Source organism: Panthera leo, chromosome A1, assembly GCF_018350215.1.
Source record: "Panthera leo isolate Ple1 chromosome A1, P.leo_Ple1_pat1.1, whole genome shotgun sequence".
In the NCBI taxonomy this organism is placed as follows: Eukaryota; Metazoa; Chordata; class Mammalia; order Carnivora; family Felidae; genus Panthera; species Panthera leo.
The window spans coordinates 238,710,597-238,733,056 of NC_056679.1; the positions used below are offsets into that span (position 1 = coordinate 238,710,597).

Here is a 22,460-nt window from a genome sequence, read left to right on the forward strand (position 1 = left end):
TTGGAGTCAGGAATTTGGGGTCAGAGGACTGAGCTGACTGAAACAGAACCTGGGGTCGTGTGCTGGTGCTGCACCATGAGCACGTTGATGTACGGAGAGGCACCCAACATGGAGAGTGGTAGGAATCCCAAAGACCCTGCTACCCACCCTGAGCTCACAAGGCCAGTCTATGAGCCCCAGAGATGCTTTAGCCCAACCCCACATATTGTGGTCAGTGGTGTTCTGACCTCTGCATCTGGTGCCACAGATAAACCCAAAAAGGGCCCCCTCTCAACCAACACGAGCCCCCAACATACCCCTGTGGGACACCAACTTCTGATGTCCCAGACCCATTTAAAATCACTACTGCCCATCTGAATGTCTTCACAACCCCCACCCCAAATTCTGGCTTGGGGCAGCACACTTAGAGGGAAGAGGCAGAAAGCAGGCTCCGAGGACTCTGACAGGCGCAGGATGAGGGCCCCCCGGGAATGGCTGTGTGCCGACAGCAGGTGACGTGGGTGACCATCCCAGATGTCTGCAGCCCGCTTTCATGTTCAAAAACCACAGTTAACAGATCCTCAGAGAGCAGGACTGAATCACTGTAAGTGACAGAAACCCACACGCTTCCAGACCAAATTTGGATTTCTATGTCCAAAGAAGTTTTATGAAATTTAAACTAACTCCTGTCACAGAGGACAGTGGTCTCCTTGGATTCCGTTAGCAGAGTCAGGCGGACGCCCCAGAAAGGGTCCTGGACCTCTGGGAGCTCCCACGTGAGTATATCTGAGCCGTCTGGGACGGGGTGCGCATTTGCTTTATTGTTTATGTTGCATATTCAAACAAGTACAATAAACCCTGTTTTAAAAATGTAAGGCACATAAAAGCCTCTGTGCAAGTTCTCTATTATTTTTAAATTCCTATTGGCTAATAAAAGTATTTCCACTATAGAACTGGAGCTATCTAGAAATGCACATGATGAATTTTTTGCATGCAAGACACTTGAAACATTATTATATCTTACCTCATGGCACAACTGAACAGTCTCAAATCAAATGTTTGTATGTGAGTTATAACTATTGTTACATTTGCAAAAATCTTAATCAGCTTATCCACATATGTACAGTCAGGTCCCCAAATGTTAATTATATAAAATCTAAAGAAAGAACAGTATCTAGCTGCATTTGTGTTCCGTTTCTTTAAAGGGTGATTTGGCATTTTTAGTCTTCCTTCCGTAAGTCATGCTGTTATTTGCACAGGCCAGTGTCATACGATGCTGAAGACCATGGACAGATATTGTTCATATGACACCTGAATCCAGCCGTCCTGATCCGTATCATAACGCCTGAATATATCTGTCAACCTCTGGGGAAGAAACAACAGTCATTTAGATCTCGATATTTTTTAACAGAAGGAACAAAATGTTATTTGGCAAAAAACAAAACAAAAAATTTAGGAACCCAAATTAATCCATGTCTCCAGACGACCCCGACTCTGACGGAGACCAGGGCAGCGAGGCATGGGTAGGTAACCCTGACCACCCTCTCAGGCCTGTCCACCGTAGGGGATGCCGAGGTCAGGTGGGAGCGTGGATACAGGAAGGTGGTTAAGAGATCAAGGGGTGGGTTGCAGGCTATACACGACAGCCCTGGGTCCGGGCCTTGGTTCCCCAAGTGGGCCAGTGGTAAACCTGGGTCCTCCCCCCCTGCTCTATGACCAACCTCGTGGGGGTTACTCAAATGTTCACCTCGGCTCTGGTCACTTGCCATTCAGGACACAGGGAAACCGGCCCTGACTTGAGCCCCTCGCTTACAACCTGCTCCCAACAGATGAAGCCTCAGCCACAGAGCACAGAAGGTAGGTCTCCCTGTACCAGCCTGAGGGTCCCTCGCGCACGCCCCACCCAGAAGGCTCCACCTTGGTCTGTTCACAAGCCTGACTCCCCCACAGCAGGTCAGGAGCAGAGGGGAGACCCCGCCCCCCAAAGCAGAGACAACTGCTGTTCCGGATGACAGCCGGACAACCACAAAAGGCCTAAGGAATCGTAAGTGACAAAAGGAAGCAGGCGTAGTACAATTCCTCAGGACGAGAAAAGGAAACAACACACGGGTTCGTCACGAGAGCAGGCTGGAGCCCGGCCCTCGGGTGCTGCGGCAGATTAAATGGCGGACAATAACAGGGGCCCCTGACACAGTTGACTGTCCACTCGGGTGGTGGCCACGAGCATCCGAACACGCGTGAGACGCTAATGTGAAACCAACTCCAGTAACACCAGCAGCAGTTAATCCTGGCTTGAAGAACAACTGGAAATCTTTCTTTATACTTTAATTGTATTTTCCCAAGATTTCTACAAATTTTCATGTTCTTTTGTAACACTAATTTTCAAAAAGCCTTTTTCTTTCTGGAAAAAGGCAGATGGAAGACATTTCTCAGGACCTTTTTCTTGTAGCTTGCCCACCTCTGCCCCGTGTTTGAGGTCATGTGGGAAGTGTGGGTGGGAGCAGAAGTCCGGGTCAGCATGGGGCCCAGAGGCAGGGGCTGCAGGAGAGCCTGGCTGGCCTGTCCACAGCCCACAGGAGTGCGGAGGCGCTGGGCGAGCTCCCTGTGGGACTCAGATCACATTACCCCAGCTACTGAAACCCTACACGAAATGACCTTTGCTCAAGAAGAAATATAAGGACCAGATGTTTACTTATGGGACAGAACCTCAAATGAAAAGTCTAACCCTAGAGCAATTCAGATGCAGAGAATAAGGAGATTTTACATTACACCTTTTTAAGTGTTCAGACGACACTGCAAAAGAAGTGTAACCCAGCCTCACCAAACCCTGAGGCAGAGATGGGGTAAGGCTCTCCCCATTTTAGAGAGCCACAGCTCAAATGTCAGCAGACCCAGCTCTCCAACAAGGCCCTGAACAGGGATGGGGCTTTTCCCTGCCTCTTCGGCAAGGAAGTCACGGAGTGCTGCACTTAGCATGCCACAGAAACTTCACTTTTACTGATCTAGAATTCTAATGGGAAAAAAAACCCAGAGAATGTTTCCCAAAATTCCAAATTATATTTAAAAACTCCACAGTGTTGACATTTCTCAGCGGCCTCTAGAGCTGATATGACATAACCCGACCGGAATTCAAACTACAAGGATCAGGGGTGCATGGGTGGCTCAGTCGGTTAAGCGTCAGACTTCGGCTCAGGTCATGATCTCACGGTTCGCGGGTTGGAGCCCAGCGTCCGGTTCTGTACTGACAGCTCGGAGCCTGGATCCTGCTTCGGATTCCTTGTCTCTCTCTCTCTCTCTCTCTCTCTCTCTCTGCCCCTCCCCTGATGGCGCCCTGTCTTGTCTCTCAAAAATAAATAAAAACGTTAAAATTAAAAAAAAAAATTTATAAGCTACCAGGACTCATTGTCTAGATGCAAGTCCTACCGAAATATGTACAGATAAAACAGTTGCTTTCCATGGCCCAAATCTGTTTCAGAGTAAGGGGTGGGGGGAGTGTTACGGTTATGCAGATATGACATCAAGCTGTCCATCAGCTGCTAACTGTTGAGTCTGAGTGAGGGGCACATGGGCTCATCACACTGTTGTCTCTATTACTTTTTTTTCATTTGTCACAATAAAAACTTTAAAAGCTATCTATGGGTTTATCAGTTCACTGCAGTTTTTCAAAAAAATTTAATGTTTGTTTGTTTATTTTGAGAGAGAGAAAAAGAGCACACGCACAAGTGAGCAAGGGGCAGAGAGGGAGGGAGAGAAGCAGGGCTCACGTGAAGCCGGACTGGAACCCGTGAACTGTGAGATCATGACCTGAGCCGGAGTCAGACGCTTAACCGACTGAGCCACCCAGGTGCCCCTAATGCTTGCTTATTTTTGTGAGAAAGAGGGAGACAGAGGATCTGAAGTGGGCTCTGCGTTGACAGCAGAGAGCCCAATGCGAGGCTCGAATTCGCGAGCCGTGAGATCATGACCTGAGCCGGAGTCAGATGCTCCCCGACTGAGCCAGCCAGGCATCCCTGGTCCACTGCATTTCTAAGCCTCAATCTATGTAACCTGGATCCTCACCTAGAGACAGGAGCAGCGGGGACTGTGTGGGCACAGCAGGGCAGACTCGGGCACTCCTGCCCTCGGTCTCTGGAAAGGGTCCTCAACCTCCGCACTAGTTTCTCTCCCAGCTCAAGAAGCAAGGCCATAGGAGGGAAACACCAAGCACGGGGTGAGTGGGTTCCACGGGCTCCACCAGATGCTGGCTGGCAGTGGCCGCAACATGGGAACAAGGCCCGTGTGCTCAGGAGCCAGCTCTTGCCCCTGCAGCTGACCTCACTCAAAAAGGGAGGGCACAGTAAAGATCAAAATGGAAAATTTATCCTCTTCCTCAGAATGAAAACACAACAAAAGTACCAGAGAACACATGTAAATAACCCACTGGATTTGGAAGACATGACCTCATCCGAATGGACTGCTAATACAGCTGAGCCCCCCCCCAAAAAATGTGGGGGTTGGGGGCAACAGGCCCTGGAGCAGTCGAAATCCACATGGAACTCTGATGCCCCAAAACGTTAACCACCAATAGCCTGCTGCTGACCAGACGCCTTACCAGTAACAGCCAATTCACACATACCTTGCGCACGTATCGTGTAAACTAAGCTAGGAAAAGAAAAAGTGATTAGGAAAACCATAAGGAAAATCATTTACAGCCCTACACCGTATTTATCAAAAACAGTCTTGGGGCGCCTGGGCGGCTCAGTCGGTTAAGCGTCCGACTTCAGCCAGGTCACGATCTCGCGGTCCGTGAGTTCGAGCCCCGCGCGGGCTCTGGGCTGATGGCTCGGAGCCTGGAGCCTGCTTCCGATTCTGTGTCTCCCTCTCTCTCTGCCCCTCCCCCGTTCATGCTCTGTCTCTCTCTGTCTCAAAAATAAATAAAAAACCTTAAAAAAAAAAATTTAAAAAAAACCAAAAACAGTCTGCAAACGAATGGACCCGCACAGGGTCTCCACAGGGACACGGTGCACTACCGGGCCATACCGCCACCTAACAGAATAACTGCTTCTCCACAGACAAGACAAACTTTTATAAGCTCCAGAAACTGATCTTACTCCATTAAACTGCAAATTCCAGAACGCAGGTACTTCCCTTTTCCTCTGCTTTCACAGACACTCCTGTCCTGCTCCACAGCTCAGCTCACTGTGAGCCTCCACGGAGCCCCAATTACCTGCAAGACGATGCAGCCCTGGATGAAGTCATCAAACGCGATCTGCCCCCGCCCTTGTCTGTCAAACTTGCGAATGAGGATGTCGTGAAACTGGTCAGAGAGCCGGTACCCTTGAAGAGAAAACAGAGAGTGAAGAGAGGGCCAGGAGAGCAGACATTCCCGTCAACACGCACATTCTCCTTCCAAAAGGCCCCACAGCCTCTTACAGCAGCTGATAACAAATGGCCGAGGCTGGGGGTGGAAACACAAGGCGCAAATGCATTCGCATGCACTCTAGGAACGAAGTCATCATTCTGCGATCCCTCCCATGACTCCCCATCTGCAGTCCTGTGAGTGGCTGCCCTGAGGACCACCGCTTCTTCCTGGAAGGGTGAGCGTAACCCGGAGGCCAGAGCTGTCAGGCACAGCAGGTCATTTACGTGCGCTCACTAGTTCACATCAAGTATACTCACCCTACTGTGCTGCACCCCAAAAGTCACCCTGCAGGGCGGCCGAGGCTTCATTCCCTGAACACAGTGAAGTTATCATTTTACAAACGGTAAGTTTCATTTTAGATTTGAAAGATAAAACATCACTGAAAGCTTCCAAGTAAACAAAATGTAAACTTAGGGAAGCAGCAGATTAACTGATAGGTACTCCTATACATCAAGTAGCACAGACATTAGGCAGTAAAAGATTATATGGAGTAAGGCAGCCTCACAAGCTTCATAACAACTTGAGGGCCATCAGATGTTATGACGAAGAGTCACTGATTCCACCTCCAATTTACTGAATAGGTCTTGAAGAGGTCACCAGCAGGGAGGTGGTTTTAAAGACAGAGAGACACAATGGCCATGTGCCTGTGGGATACCCCTCGGGGCCGCTCTAAATGAAGACATCTACTTCCTTCTCTACTAATCCCACTACCTGTGTGCCTCTGGTGTCCTTACTTATTCAGGAGAGAAGATCCAGGGGCCAAAATACTTTTACTGGTTTCGGTCCTGTTGGAATCTTTGCGAGGATATATATACACCTATTATCTGAGTGAATTTCACAGTTAATTACCTGCAAAAGCACTTACTTTTCTCAAAATGATTCAAACATGCACACACATGACAGCACCCTTCCAGAGTGGTCAGCATACTCTATGCGTCTGTGACTTAAATCCAGGGCCCCCCTTCCTTGCCAGTTGATTAGAAAACCGGACCCATGACTTAGAAAACAGAGACAGCAGGTACTGAATGGGAACCACTCCCCCTGACCCCTACGAGTCTCCTCTCTTCACACTTGGCACCTGTGCCTTTGGGCAATAAGAGGTCCAAGCTGGTGAGGGTTGAGCTCATCCAGGGTGTGGACAGCAGACAACGGCCACTGCGGTGCCGCTCTCCGGCCTAGTCACAAACATACAGGCTGGATCTCCACAATCTGTACAGAAAATGGAAGCAACTTCTATCATCCCTGGGACTAACTTCCAATTTCCCTGCTCTTCAATAGTATTGCAGTGAGAACAAAACCAAAGGAAGTCAGACCAGAAAAACGGATGATGAACAAACTATAAAAAGGATGTTTCTATAAGAGGCAAAATTTGGGAGCAGACTGTTCCCGAAGAATTTCCTTCAGTGAAAACCCACACAGTGATAACCCCACCCTCATAAATTAAGAGGAGGTGCCCTGTGGAAATGCAAATCAGAACAATGAGATGACCTCACACCTGTTAGAATGGCTGGTATCAAAAAGACTGGAAACCAGAGGTGTTGGCAAGGATGTGGAGAAAGGGGAACCCTCCTGCACCTGTTGCTGGGAATGCAAACTGGTGCGGCTGCTCTAGAAGACAGTATGGAGGTTCCTCCCAAAGTGATAAACAGAACTATCCTATGATTCAACAATTCCACTACTGGGTATCTACCCAAAGAAAATGAAAACACTAATTCGAAAATATATAAAAATGCCTGTGTTTATTACAGCATTATTTAGAGTAGCCAGGATATGGAAGTAGCCTGTGGTCATCGAAAGATGGATAAAGATGTGGTGTGCGCACACGTGCGTGCGCGTGCACACACACACACAAATATTATGCGGCCATAAAAAAGGATGGGACCTTGCCATGTGTCACAGTATGGATGGACCTAGAGGGTATCACGCTCAGAGAAATAAGGCAGAGAAAAACAAATACCAAATGATTTCACTTATATGTGGAATCTAAAAATAAAACAAATGAGCAAACAAAACAGAAACAGACTCATAACTACAGAGAACTGGTAGTGGCCAAAGAGGAGGAGGTGAGAGTGGGTGGGTGACATAGGTGAAGGGGATTAAAAAGCACAAACTTCAGATTATAAAATAAGTGAGTCAGGAAATGAAAAGTATAACATAGGGAACATAGTCAATTGTACTGTCAGAACACTGCGTGGTGACTCAGATCGTGTAATGTACAGTGTTGTCGAATCTCTATGTTGTACACGTGAAACTAACACGACATTGTCTGTCAACTATACTTAAATAAAATGAAAAAAAAAAAAAAAAAAAAAAAAGAGATGCTCTCCATGTGCAGCCCCAGCCTGTGACCCTGGTCAGGACTGGGCCCTTTCAGACCTGACACACTGACCACAGGGCCACACCCTGACCTTAAGAGAATGAAGTTCTCTCCTTAGAACTAACAGGCGCAGGAGGGGTGAGACATCAGAGCTACCCTGAAGACCCCACATCACCTATTCTCAGCAGCCTGTCATGACAGCATACCTTCAGTAACTACTCTCCAGGGGACAGAGACTGCAGCAAGGGACAGGCCCATGTTTACAACCAGCCAATGGCATGAAAAAGGGGTGGGGGCTGCCTGTGGACCTGCTGGGACCCTAACTCACACAAACGGACGGTTAACCTCTAAGGTGGGTCCATGGTGCGGATTTCGTGGACGTAGTGCACACGCCCCAGGGAAACGCTGCTGAATGAAGTGTGCTGGGACCACGGCGCACAGGCCCCGTCAGCCTTGGCACACAACAGGGGACAGAGCAAATGCAGCATGAAAATGGTAGCGGCTGGGATGGGTGACGACTGAATGGAGGGTCCTGACACTTGATAACTTTCATAACCTCTTCACCAAAAAACGCTGGGCGGAGGGAGAGGGAGCAGCCCCGTGCCCGCTGCCCTGCCCACAGGGGAGGACCGCCCTGCACGTGAGCAGACTCCCACTGTGGGAGCGGTCAGCTCCCCGCTAGCAGGAGTGTGAGGGCCATGCCCCACACACCTCTTTATTTCCAGGTCTCTGTACCTGGTGCATAGCACATACTAGAAATGGGTTTACAAAAGGGATGTGTGAGCCATCATACCCAGCACGGGGCCTGTGAGGGTGACCCAGTGCCACCAGGACCAGCCTGAGACATCAAGTGGAGCTGACAGAGGTCGGAGGACGCTGTGGGGCTTGCCCCCCACCCCCAGACTCCCTCACACACATGCAGAGCTGAAATGCAGCCCCCCTGTTGGACCAGGGCAAGAGAGCTGTCCTTAGGAGTCAAAACCGAACAGACTTTGCTTCAGTTACTACAGAAAATCTTCCAAAGTGATGACTATGTGAAAAGGAGAATAATGTTCCTTTTCATAGAAGGCATGGATCCAGAGCAGGCTCTCAGAAATCAAGAACCAACCACAGGGAGAAGCTTTTAGAATAACTACAATGCACCACAGAATACTTTTCTCCAGAAAGCGCTCAGAAGTCAGGAAGGAGCCCGGCCCTGCCCAGACCAAGAGGGCCTGCTGGCTCCTTACCACAAGGAAGCGCCACATGACCTCTGTGACCATGCAGCCATGGCTGCAGATGCCAGGGCCTGATGGGCATTCGGAGGTCAGAGAGGCCAGTGGCACGGCCCACCCTAGCATTCCCACTGTGAGCTCCAAGGACCCACTGGACACCGGCACTGAGTAAAAAGAGGGCTCTGGGCCTGACAACTTTACAAAATGCCATGTTCCCTGACACCTAAGGTCACTTGTCTGGAAGTAATTCACAGGATGCAGGTTCCTCCCAAGCTGTCCTCAGCCCAGCCGGGCCCCCAGCTACCTGCAGCCCCAGGACCACCATCTGTGGACAGCTGCCAGCCACCCCTCCCAGATCTTCCATTCGGCCTGACCTTCTCCCCAACCTATAGGTAGAGCAAAGTCAGAAGCATTCCCAGTCCCAATGCAGCGAACCTGAGGTCAAGTCCTGCCCTAACCCTGACCCACACCCAGTGAGCTGAGAACACAAACGTGCTATGGATTCCCGGGGCCTCTAACTGGATACCACCGGAATTCATAAGGCAACAAACTAAGAGAAAGAGAAAGACAGCCATGAAGTATGTGCCCAAAGGAAAAATGGGGGAAGGACAGAAGTTAATAACACATTAACATAAGAACTAAAAATGTGCTTTGTATTATTAAAACTCAAAATACCTAGAAGTACGTTATACATTATGACAGTATATTATTATAACTAACTTAAAAAAATTTTTTTAACATTTATTTATTTTTGAGAGACAGAGGCAGAGCATGATGGGGGAGGGAGGGGGAGAGAGAGAGAGAGAGGGAGAGGGAGAGGGGAGAGAGAGGGAGAGAGAGGGAGAGAGAGGGAGAGAGAGGGAGAGAGAGGGAGAGAGAGGGAGAGAGAGGGAGAGAGAGGGAGAGAGAGGGAGAGAGAGGGAGAGAGAGGGAGAGAGAGGGAGAGAGAGGAAGGGAGGGAGGGAGAGGGAGGGAGAGGGAGGGAGAGAGGGAGAGAGAGGGAGAGAGGGAGAGAGGGAGAGAGGGAGAGAGAGGGAGAGAGAGGGAGAGAGAGGGAGAGAGGGAGAGAGAGAGAGAGAGAGAGAGAGACAAAATCTGAAGCAGGCTCCAGGCTCTGAGCTGTAAGCACAGAGCCCGACGTGGGGCTCAAACCCACGAACCGCGAGACCATGACCTGAGCTGAAGTTGGACACTCAACCGACTGAGCCACCCAGGCAACCCATAACAGTATATTATTAAAAAAAAAAAAATAGTACATTATAAACAAACTTGCCTAATTTTTTTTCTAGCTGGCATTTATAAGCAGACTTTTAAGCAAAATATAGAAGGGGTTTTGTAATAGGGGCCCAGTGAACAGAGGGCTGAGTGAGACCATCCCAAACACACCAGACTCTGGGTGAGACTCCCACAAGCCCCGGACAAATACCCCATGTCTGCATAGCCCTACACACCAGAAATCCCACCTTCCTCTCAGACCCACACCCCCGCATCAGAGGGCCCACTGACCCACTCTGGAAGGCCGTGCGAACACTCCCAGCAGCACAGCACACTTGAGCCTGCACGCACTTGAGAACGGGCACTTGCACGCCTGCCGACACTGTGTCTGCAGCTTACAGAATCATCTCTGACGAGTGTCTGGCTCATCCTGCCACGTGTTGTGATGTATCAAGAAATAGGAGCTGCTCGACATTTTCTTTTCACTTATTCACGTTAAACTGTTTCCAAAGCTGCCTCATTCTCAATGTGAGTGAGACATCACTACATTTCACAAGTGAGAAATGATTGTATAGCCCTTATCTCATTTTGGATGCGAAAAAAACCCACATAAAAGTCTTCAGGTCAAATATAAGCCTTCGTGATATAAAAAGTATCAAAGTATAAATCTGTATGCCAAAAAAAGTCATAGTTAAAAAAATCAGTAAAATGAACCAAGTAAAAAAACATTAATGGCACCTAGGTTCCAAAATGAAACACGCTACACAATCAAGATAAGTGAATTACCAAAACCTGAGAGGGCTTGCTTGAGCTCGTTCTTGTCAATCATCCCAGAGTTGTCCCTGTCATAGGTGCGGAAGACGTTCTGCCAGTCTGTGATGTACTTCCAGACGCCAGTGAACTCGCTGAAGTTCACGCCAGCCTTGTTCTCTCGGTCGAACATAGCTGAGACAGAAAGGAACGTGAGTGGTGTGCAGCAGCTGGCATCTCGTCGGTCATCGGCAAGCAGCTCGACCACAGCACAGCCACGTCCACACCCGCCTCGGGGTCAGGCCGGTGCTCGGCCAGCAGGTGCCCACGGCCAAGAAATGCTCACTCGTTGACTGGGAGGGCCAGACCACCTCTGCCGGCTGGCTCTCCGGCCACAGCCCCTAAGCCTCGTTAGACAGACGTGAGGCACACGGTAAAGAGGGAAGGGCAAGAAAACACGGGCAGAGCCACAACACAAATAACGCTTCACAGCGAAGCAGGCTACAAAGACACGGCACCTGGTGGATACTCTCACTTAGCCAGGAAGAAAGCAAAGTGCAGACCGAAGGAGCCCCTCCACGCTCTCAGTTCCCAGACCTGGGCCCAACTCCGGGCACCGCCACTTCCATTCTCCCAGAGGACCTACGCCCACCAGCGCAGGCCCACCCCAGTGACAAGAAGACTCTATTGGCTTCAGGTTTTTTCTCTTAGGAAGACTTTTCATTAAAAAAAAAACAAAAAAAAAAACAAAAAAAAAACAAAAACAAAAACAAAAACAAAAACAAACAAAAAAAAACAACAGCCCAATTCCGGGTCCAAATATGAAAGAACCTACAACTACATCTCCATGCAATTGCAAAATGGCTAAAAATATATATATGAACTCAGTCTGAACTACTGCTGAGAAAATGACAAATCATTTGGTTTCTTTTCAGGAAGAGACGCTAATGGAAGATTGAAACATGAGCGCTCTTGGCTGCTCAGAAGTACACTATAATCAGTGAAAGCGCACAGAATGAAAACTCAGGTCAAAAACTGAGTATCGGGTGTTTCCGCCAGTCAACAATCGTGCCAGATACGGACGGTGTGTGAAGCGCGCCGGTCCTGTAGGTACTTGAACTCTTCAGAACCAGGATGTGAAAGGACACGTCAGACAATGAGCTCAAGTGCTCAGCCGGGAGGGCAGGATGAAGCAGGACAGGTGCCTGCCTGCACAGGCGGGACAATAGCACCTTTACTTACATATGATTGACCTGACAGTCACTGGATTAAATGGAGTCCATGTGCCTGAAAATAAGCGACAGGAATTACAGTCAGACACCAGCAAGCTCTAGGTTTCGAATCTGTACCATCTGAACCTAACAAAAGTAACTTGGGGGTCACGGGAAGACCCTGGCACCACACTGCTCAGCAGGGACACTGTCCCCAGGGGACATTTCTGGTTGCCATGACCACGGGGGGCTGTAAGCACGTCATGGTTGGGGTCCCATCCCACACTGTGCAGGAGTCCCTTGGCCCCAACAGACTAACATTCCAAGCTGTTTATAATGACGTGAAGCTGGGTACTTTACCGTGTAAACAAGATACGGCTTTAGAGTATTTTAATATACACTCAGTTTTCCGGGCGTTCAGCCACCAGGTAAGTTGAGAGGTATACTGAAAAACGTACCATACAACCGTGCCTTGAAGTCTTCTCCTAAGATTACAGTCTGCACGGTATTTTCCTTGCGAGTGTGAAAAAGCAGACTATGGCACCCTAGGATCCACTTCCGTATAGTAGTGGGGATATTACCAAATATTTGTCATAAAGAGACCGCTGAATCTGACAGAACCGTTTATCAACTGATAATGAAATGTTCACTAGATACCTTTACGCCCCCAAATCTGTTTTCAGAGTGATTTACACCATTACCAATTTTTACACTAACTAAAAACAAGGAAAAAAAGTGTTTTTAATGTGGAGGGAAAGCAGGGTCTCTCCCTACACCCCACTTGCATGGAAACACCTCATATTTCCCTCTCTGTATAAAACTCCGTGTTTCTCACAGAGACCCACCCCCTGACCTCGCATCGTGACCTTTCGCTCGGAACTGTGGTTCCAAAGGGAACCGTCCTCCACGCTGGGCTTTCCCGCTGCGGCTCCCAAAGGCTGTGCCTGCTCACCTCGGGGCTCACGCACGCGCTTCTCCAGACCCGAGGTGTGCCTCCCAACACACGCACATCCTTCACCTTCACCTCTCCTTTAAGCCACGGGAAAACGCGTCCTCAGGAAAGCCTTCCCTGAGCGCCCCACGTCCCCGCAGCCCCTAAGCTAAATCTGTCAGCTCTATCAGCGCAGGTTGGAGCTCCCCCTTGGGAACAAGTGCCACCGTAATTACTCGGTGAAGGCTGCTCTTCCCCTGAAGGCAGGGGCACACCTGTCCCTGTGCCTGGCACATCGGGGTTGGAGAAGCATCTTCTGCAGGCTTCACAGACGTTCGTGGGGGGGGGGGGCAGAGCGGGCAGAAGACCGTATACGAAGCTATTAGGGCACGTTATTGAAAACCCGTATCATGAAACTATGTTACAGAGAACGCAACAGAAAAGAAAGTTCTAAAGACAGAGAGTGTCACTTCCTCACCTCATTTGTTTTTCCCTCCCTCCCAGCTAGCTGCTGCAGGCAGCGACCTGCTGTGTCCACAGGAGACAGCCCACCACGGACTAGAAGCCCTAGGAACCTAATGCACCTACTGAAGCCTTTTCCGATTCACTTTTCCTTTGTCTTCCCTTCACCTCTGCTACAGGCCGATGCGCTCTCAATCTGTGAAGGTGAGGGCGGCCCCCGCAGGCCATCCTGACTGTGAGCAGAAGCCTCACGAGCCATCTCGCAAATGACTCGGCCAAACGAGTTTGAAACAAAAGCAACACAAGTGCAACAGCTGAGTAGTGTGCAAACGTGAGCACCTGTTGTGGTGAAAGCCAGGAGCCACCTGGAAAGGCACACGTGGGGTGCCCAGGGAAGGCGCATCCCTGAGGTGGCCCGTGGGGACTGGCAGCCATGCTGGAGGATTCTGCAGATGGCAGGGGTCCCAGGCTCCGGAGAGCAACCGGTCACCATGCGCCGAGTCAAGGACGGAGACCCACAGGTTTCCTGCGGGGCTATCGCGCAAGGGGAAGGCGGAGGAGGCAACCTCTTGGTACCCCTGCTCATCCTTCTCGGTACCCAAACGGGGCCCGACTCTGCACAGAATCCAAGGGGTGACGACAGCCAACAGTTAGGTCTTGTGGCCTGGTTCTCAGACTAAACATAAAAAGCTCAGCAACCCACAATGAAGCCGCAACACTGCAACATGCACACATTTAATATCTCAGCTGTGTTAAGCACTAAATGCACCTGAGCGTCAGCCTGAAACTCTTAAGTGGTTTATAAAACAGTTTTCTGTAAGAAAATACAACGCAAATAATCAATTTAACACACTCACTAAAAACAGGGGGTACATTATAAAGGTAGGCTTTTTTCACAAGCCCTACAACTCCATAACCCTCTAGCCCAGGTTTCAGGGCCACCTACGATTTCAAACACTCCCATCTGCTTCTCCCAGACAGCAGCATGTTTGAATGTCAGAACCAGTCATCTTGCAAAAGCTTGCCTGTTGGACTTTTACCTAGACTTCTAGGTGTCCTGCCTCAATTTCATCTTAAAGAACTAAAGAATACAGAAATGTCATTTCCCACGTAAATTTAATACACTTTTGTCACCTATAATTTGGGAGCAGGGCTGAAGCCTTAAGAAGCCACCCTAAGCAAATGACAATGGCCCAAAGAACCATCCATGGTTGTAGAGACAGCCCCCATCAGGACGCCTTACCATTTCTCCACTTAACTCCCAAGCACACAAATTCTGTCAAGAACCTGCATCTGCCTCCATTCTCCAAGGGGGAAAAAACCCATTCTGCTCTGGTAATATATTGTCTTTTCACTCTCTCCGAAGAGTTTTCCTTATTGAAATTATGTCCCGTTAACCACAAGCTCAAACTTTGGCTTTAGGGAGTGGTTGGGGTTAGGAGTTCACAACATCCAGCATTTGCACAATCGAGACACTTAACTACTTGAAATCTCTAGGGGCAACAACAGCAGCAGAATGAGACTTTTCTACATCATCACTGGTGATCTCTTTCCACTTTATTGCATCAGACCTAGAACTCCCAGTCTTCCTGGCCTTTTCTGCCAGAGAGGAGCTACAGATGAGGAGGTATAAGCAAATCCTGCAGGGACGGGCACACAGCACAGGCACCCAATGCACACAATCAGCAGAACTTCGGTGTCTCTTCAGGTTCAGCACAATCCCAGACTTCGCCAGTGCTGGAATGACAACTTCAAATAGCACAGTCAGAAACATGACCTTTCTGAAATACTGATCAACAGCACTGATCTGATAAATGCCACAGCTGGAAACTGGTTCTATGAAGGTCTGGGTCAAATTACTACAGCATTTACATTAATGAAAATTAAAAACAATCTAAGTGACTACTAGTGAAACACTGTAAACTCAGTCCCAGAAGACACACGGTCTCCCAGTTCTACAGCAGACAGATGCAGGATCTGGTGCAGAGGGGCTTGGCTCCAGGGGGAAAAGGATCTAAACTTCCAGTCATCCTATTTTTACATCCGAAGAAACTGGGGCCAGAAGTGCAATGTGCTCAAGGTCACGGAGAAACTTGTCGGCAAAGCCAGGTCCATCGAATCCCGACTTTATTTTGTTTCTATCTGCAACTTTGGCGGGGTGCATCTCTGGGAAGAGCAGACACGACAGGCTGTGCTGGAGTTGCCAAGACCACCCTCAGGCTCCACGACTCACTAGGACTCCAACACTCAGGCAGTTCGTTACAATGAAAGGCCAGAGTAAAATCAGCAGAGCAGGGAAAGGCACTAGGAGAATTCCGGTGGAGACCCGTGCAGCGCCCAGAGGGACCCCCTCATGGAGCCACACAGGACGTCCTCACTCCTCCAGCTAGGAGTCTTGAGGACAGAGGCGAAGTACTGTCAGCTAGGGAACTCCCCAGTCTACAACCCAGGGTTTCTCTTGGGGAGGCAGGCATGGACGCTCCAGAGACCCAGAGGGAAAGCAGGTGTTTGCCATAAATCGTACTGTTGGGATCAACTATATAGGCCAACAGGTACCACACAGCTCAGGGCCCTCAGTGGGCCAAACACCCTTCTCAGTCAGAATATCCCAGGAGGCAGCCGGCCATGAAAATCCTTCCTGGGAAGGAGCAGGCTCAGAGCAACCCAACTCAGCAAGTGCGGAGTCAGCCCTTCTCCGCACACAGGCGGATGGAAGCTGATGGTAAACCTCTAAGTGTCCCTGCTGCATTACCAGCAGCAAACACCCTTACCCACCAAACTGGGACTGTCAGGGCAGGAGCAGTGATGGGACCAGAAGCACTGGTGTGCAGGGAACAGTCTGCTTATATGGTCTGATTTCTCTCATTTCTTCCATTTTTTTTTTTTTAGTATTTATTTACTAGAGAGAGAGAGAGAGAGAGAGAGAGGAACAGGCAGAGACAGAGTACAACCAGGGGAGGGGCAGAGAGAGAGGGAGAGAGGAAGACACAGAATCCAAAGCAGGCTCCAGGCTCTGAGATGTCAGCTCAGAGCCCGATACAGGGCTCAAACTCACGGATTGTGAGACCATGACCTGAGCCAAAGTCGGATGCTTAACTGACTGAGCCAGTCAGGTGCCTCTCTTCTTTATTTTTCTTAAGTTTATTTATTTGAGAAAGAGAGAGAGACAGTGTGAGTATGAGAGAGAGAGAGAGAGAGAGAGAGAGAGAGGAGAATCCCAAGTAGATGCCACAGTGTCAGCCCAGAGCCCGATGTGGGGCTCAAACTCACAAACCGTGGGATCATGACCTGAGCTGAAATCAAGAGTGGGTCATTCAACCAAGTGAGCTACCCAGGTGCCCCCCCCCCATTTCTTCTTAATATGGGATCCTCAAGAAAGCCAGAACTCTATTTTGATTAAAAAAAAAAAGAATATATGAATTATTATTTTTTTAAAGTGCAGCTAAAAAAGTCTCCACAAAATACCTACCTAGGTTATGTTAAGACAAACCTGCAGAACTACAAAAAAGAGGCTTGAGCAAAATAAAATTCCCATAATTCCAAGAAATAATGTGCAAATTAGGGAAAAAAAAGGTACTAAACTCAAGATAGTTTATGAGATGTTATTTCAAAACAAAGGCAAGGGAACAGTCTTCTTCTGTCTTTCTTCATACCTGTTAACCACAAACCTTCCTGAGAGCAGCCAATTTTAGAAACTTTCCTATGGAAACAAGTCTTATAAAGGAGTCAGTGTATGGGACCCACAAGTACTTCTTCAGGATGGTTTCAACTGGATATTAGCAGAGAGCACACAGGCACAGATTTAATTAAAGTGAGAAATCATACAAGTTTGTATCTTCAGTATTCTAACCAGTAATAGACCAAGTAAACCAACTTCCTGAAATAGCCTACTATTCCGGTTCTAATATGAAAACAGAACCCCAATACTGGGAGAGCAATCAGAAGCCAAATTTCAACTGCATCAGCTCCAGGAAGTCGGGGGGCGGTGGGGGGGAACAGGAGCCCGTCCAGTGAGCAGTGCCTGGGCACACAGAGCAGCTGCACAGAGGAGGGAGCCCAGTCTGGCCTTCCTTCGAGAAGTGGACAGTCTAGTGGCCAGAGACAGCTACGACAATGATCGTGTAGAATACAGAGAATGGAGAGCAGGGAGCGTCCAAGAAAAAGCAGCGATGCTGAGGGGGCTCAAAGGCAGAAGAGGGCACACCCCTCCAGGCAGACAGGGGTCTGAAACACAGGATGCACACAGCTTCCCCTCATGTTGACGAAGGGCAGGTGCTCTAGGCAGGAGTACAGGACCCACGGCAAGCAGTGGACACTCTCCTGGAGACAAATGGGAAGATACCAGGGCTCACGGTGCTGTGACACCTAGCTGTGAAGTACACCCACAGCACAACATGAGCACGGGCACCGAGGGGTGCCAGCAACACACATCTGGGTTTAAATCCTGTGCTACAGCTCAAAAGCCACAACGGGTAACTCCGCAAGCGATATGATACCACTTACTCTGTGAATGTGCATCATACATAACCTGCCTTACTGCAGAAAGAACTTAAATGTACGCAGATATCCACAGTAGAGCAGAATGAAGTAAATTTTAATCATACTGGATGGGAGGAGAAAGTAGGAGGATAAGAAAGGGTTCTAAGACTAGATCAGTAAAATCCCCCTCTTAAAATTCTAAATTCATGCTACTGACCAGCCACCAATTTAAACTTTTTCACAGCTAATTTGAAGAGGCAAATCTAACTGGTTAAAAGATTCAGGGTTAATAAAATGCAAACAAAGCAAGACAGAACAGCCACCAAAGGTGCTTGGAACACCAGAGGCACCGTCCCCGCTAGGGAGAAGGGAGCCGGCCATTTGCCTGGCAGTCACCCCGCAGAGAGCATGCCTCTGTCAAGGTGAACGGGGAGGCCAGTTTTTACATGTCTTGAACAAGAGCTGAGGCAATCCCACAGGGCAACTCAATAAAAGGGCCTCCACAGGGCCACCGAGACAGTCCCGACAGATACTAGGTTAGAGCAGGTGTTGATTTCAAAGGGTCTCAGCAATGGTGAACCTAACATCCTCTAGACAACTGTGAAAATTCATTCTCTTTTAAACAGGCTCCTGGTAGATATTTAGTAGGAGCTGAGTTCAAGATTATGCTCTAACAGAGTAAAGACCCATATTCTTTAACAACCAGCTGAACTAGGGGCATTACTACACCCTCTAGTGAAAATACAGAAGCCTAACCCTATAGGTCAGATTAGGTCCCACCACCATGCCCTGGGGGCTCAAACAACAATGCTCATGTGAAATCAGGTTTGTTAAATGCTGGCACAGTGCCTACAAACAGTGGCTGCCCCTCATGCAGCACCTGAGCTGGCTGCCTGGCCTGGCTGGTGACAATACTCCTCTTCCACTCAGCCAACAACGCAGTCCCCCTGCTATGTGTCAGGCACTGCACCAAGCGCTCTGCGCGCACTTCCTCTACCGACCCTCCCAGGAGGGTCAAGTCCTTGCCCAAAGTCGTATTCCTAGAACGGAGAGAGCCAGGATCTGAACTCAGACAGGAGCCCCCAGGTGGACACTGTCATGCTAATGAGGTCAGAGTGTGACCATCACTCTTGAGGGGCAGGTTTCACAGAGATCCCAAACCTGGGCAGCACCCTCAAAACTTCAAGCAAATGGACAAAAAGAGTTGGTCCTCACTTACTGGAAAAGAACTCAGAAGGAATGCCTCTGAAGCATGACCTCTGAGCGCGCTTTCTGGAGTGGCCACCCTCTGGAACCTCTGACCACATTTAACAGAATGTGAAGACATATGTTTTGGTGAACGCTTAGAAAGTTTTAAGCCAGATTTGCCAGGTCATAGCCTGCTGGATTCCAGCTGTTTCTGACATGTTCTAGTAACCTTATCTTCTACTCCTCCAAGTGTAACCAAGTACTGGAGACACAAAAATTGAAAAGAGATTAGTAATGATAAGCGAGGAATCAAGAAGGCACAATTGTCAAATGAGAGTAACGAAATTTTTTTTTTTTATGTCCATTTTTATTTTTGAGAGAGAGAGAAAGAAAGAGCAGAGGAGGGACAGAGAGAGAGGGAGACACAGAATCTGAAGCAAGCTCCAGGCTCCCAGCTGTCAGCACAGACCCCAACATGAGGCTCGAACCCATGAAACGTGAGATCATGACCTGAGCCAAAGTGGGACACTCAACTGACTGAGCCACCCGGGTGCCCCATAAAGAAATTTCTTAATTTTGTAAACACAACTATATAGGATTTTAAGAGACAAAACAGATGAACATAAGGGAAGGGAAACAAAAATAATATCAAAACAGAGAGGGGGACAAAACAGAAGAGACTCATAAATATAGAGAACAAACTGAGGGTTACTAGAGGGGTTGTGGGAGGGGGGGATGGGCTAAATGGGTAAGGGGCACTAAGGAATCTCCTCCTGAAATCACTGTTGCACTATATGCTAACTACCTTGGATGTAAATTTAAAAAAAATTAAAAATAAAATTTAAGAAAAATTTCGTAAACTCAACAACATAAATACATGTGAAGTTATACACCAATATCTGTGGTCCACATATGTTAAATACTGGGGGAAAAAAGTCAGTGGTATGTACCGTTCTTTAAACGTATTAATGTGTAAATACAAACCCTGCACTTCATGTAAATCACGAGGCAATAAACCACACTAAATGCCTGGTATGTACCCACAATGAGGGCACGTATTCTCCTTTAGCCCGATATCCAGCACTGTGAGGTGGTGGCGGCATCCTTACTTTTTCTAGAACATCAAACTGGTTCCTACTAATAAAAATGAATCTTGGGGCACCTGGGTGGCTCAGTTGGTTAAGCACCGACTTGATTTCAGCTAGGTCATGATCTCACAGTTCGTGGGTTCGAGCCCCTAATTGGGCTCTATGCTGACAGTGTGGCGCCTACTTGGGATTCTGTCTCTCTGACTCTCCCCCACTCTCTCACACGCATGCACGTGCGCTCTCTCTCAAAATAAACTTAAAAAAAAAAAGAGTCTTCCAACGTCTTAGAATCGATCCCTTTCTACCTTAAATGGCACACCTCTGGAAAGACAAGCTACAAATCTAAGAATCAGAAAAGTCAGTGGCATCTGAGGGATTTTTTAAAAGGCAAAAGAGCCAGGTAGTTAATAAAATAAAAGGTCTCAAACAGTACTTCTGTGGATTAATCAGGCTGAAACTGGCAAGAAGAGAACTCCATGGAGAGCCCCCAACACACTGCCATGTAACAGCTATGGTCCTTTATCCCTGTCTGAATGCCTAGTATTCTCCCACTGATAAGACCATCTTCCCATAATCCACCTGCCAGAGCCACATCCCCAACATCCCAGTCACTTCCCCATGGTGCCCTTGGCACCTTGATGATCCTCTCCCAAGGGGTCACAGAGATACAGTCACGAAAGGAATCAGTGATCTTCGATGTACCTGAAGCATATTAGCCCTACAAAGCTAAACTTCCTATCCTTCCCTAAAACCTACACCCTATCCTCCACTTCTCAAGTGCTTCCCTGCGCCTGTCCATGCAGGGGCTGGAACAGCTCGGCAAGGTCCTTGGCGCAGGATACCCACTGGCAAAATGAATCAGAAGCACCTCCACCACATGCCAGTAACAGTAATTAGGCCTTCATAACTCCTCTGTACTTGGGAAAAGAAGTTATTTACTACAGCTGGGTCAGGCTCAAAGTTCAGCAGAAGTCCTGACGACTAGGTCCCACTCACCGTTGGAGAGTGCTTGCTGAAGCTCGTTGTCCGATATCACCCCGCTCCTGTCTTTATCAACCCTACAAAATCAAGACCAGTTAAGCTGGTGAATAAAAGAGCAGGACAAGCAAAACATGTCAAGCATAAACACTTCATTCCTCTGCCGAGCCTACGTCAACTCTCACTCTCGCATCCGCATGGGAACAAGGTTCTCCCAAAGAGATGGCTCCTTTTGCCTTGTCAAGCCTTTCTCCTTTTCTTTCCCTTGGACAGTCTGAATTCTCTCCTTTTCATAAACAGCAAAAAGACTGCCTCAGACGTCCTTCCGTGACCATTGGTCACTCATTCACTCTGAAGGGCAACCCGGGGACAGAATATGCTGCAGTGCCAGTCTCCAGCTTCTTTCCCAGCTGCTGGACTGTAACAGCGCTGGAGCAGTCTGTGTTTCTGTTTACCTTAAACAAGCATCCCCGAAGACCCTCCCGGAGCAGCAATCCCCTGAGCTGTAGGCTCAGGGGTGGGGGCCGCGATCCCCTGGACACCTGCAACGGGCTTCGCAACCTCGACAGGGGCCTGGGGAAAGGGGGGGTTTCCGGCACGAGGTCGGGGCCAGACCTAAGGGAACCAGGAAGGAGGAGGCCAGAGGCCGAAGGGAAGCAGGAAGGAGGCCAAGGGGGAGGCCGGAGGGAGCCAAGAAGGGAGTCAGGGTGACGGGAGACCAAAGGGAAGCAGGAGGGAGGCCGAGGGGAAGACCAGAGGGAGCCAGTAAAGAGGCTGGGGAGAGGCGTGGGGGGGGGGAGGGAGTTGGGGGGTGGGAGGCCGGAAGGAGCCAGGAAGAGCCGTGGGGGGGGGGGGGGGGGAAGGCCGGAAGGAGCCAGGAAAAGGCGTGGGGGGGGGGGGGAGGCCGGAAGGAGCCAGGAAGAGGCATTGTGGGGGGGGGGGGGAGCCAGGAAGGAGGCCGGGAGGTGGGTGGCCAAGGAGAACGTAGGGGAGACCGGTGGAGCCTCGTGAGTGCCTGGGTGGCGCCGGGCCTCACCTCTGGAAAACGTTCCACAGGAAGCTCTGGTCTGGCAGCGCCGCGCCTCCAGCAGGGCCGGCCCCGGGGCCCGGGCGGTACGGGTAGGCGGCCATGGGCCCAGACGCACTGCCGGGCCGAGGCTGCAGGCGGGGGCTGGGGGCTGGAGGCTGGAGGCCGCTCCACTTCCGCCTCTCCTGAGGCGGGGCCTACCGCTTACGCCACTTCCGGG

At 49.3% G+C, this 22,460-nt stretch overlaps 1 protein-coding gene across 5 annotated transcripts; it reads right to left on the reverse strand.

Annotated features, from left to right (window-relative positions):
* Positions 1–778: 778 nt before the first annotated feature.
* Positions 779–22,435, reverse strand: PDCD6 (programmed cell death 6). 5 transcript variants are annotated; one of them, XM_042954044.1, is made up of 6 exons: positions 22,250–22,435; positions 21,232–21,293; positions 12,119–12,163; positions 10,919–11,071; positions 5,186–5,295; positions 779–1,344 (listed from the first exon to the last, which is right to left on the reverse strand). In XM_042954044.1, the coding sequence occupies exons 1-6, from the start codon at positions 22,342–22,344 to the stop codon at positions 1,246–1,248; spliced, it is 564 nt and encodes a 187-aa protein (XP_042809978.1). In that variant the 5' UTR covers positions 22,345–22,435; the 3' UTR covers positions 779–1,245. The 5 variants fall into 5 exon arrangements, with proteins under 5 accessions (XP_042809978.1, XP_042809970.1, XP_042810006.1 ...); XM_042954036.1 differs by having other exon boundaries at positions 10,913–11,071; positions 22,250–22,434; XM_042954072.1 differs by lacking the exon at positions 22,250–22,435 and adding an exon at positions 21,669–21,997 and having other exon boundaries at positions 10,913–11,071.
* Positions 22,436–22,460: the final 25 nt, after the last annotated feature.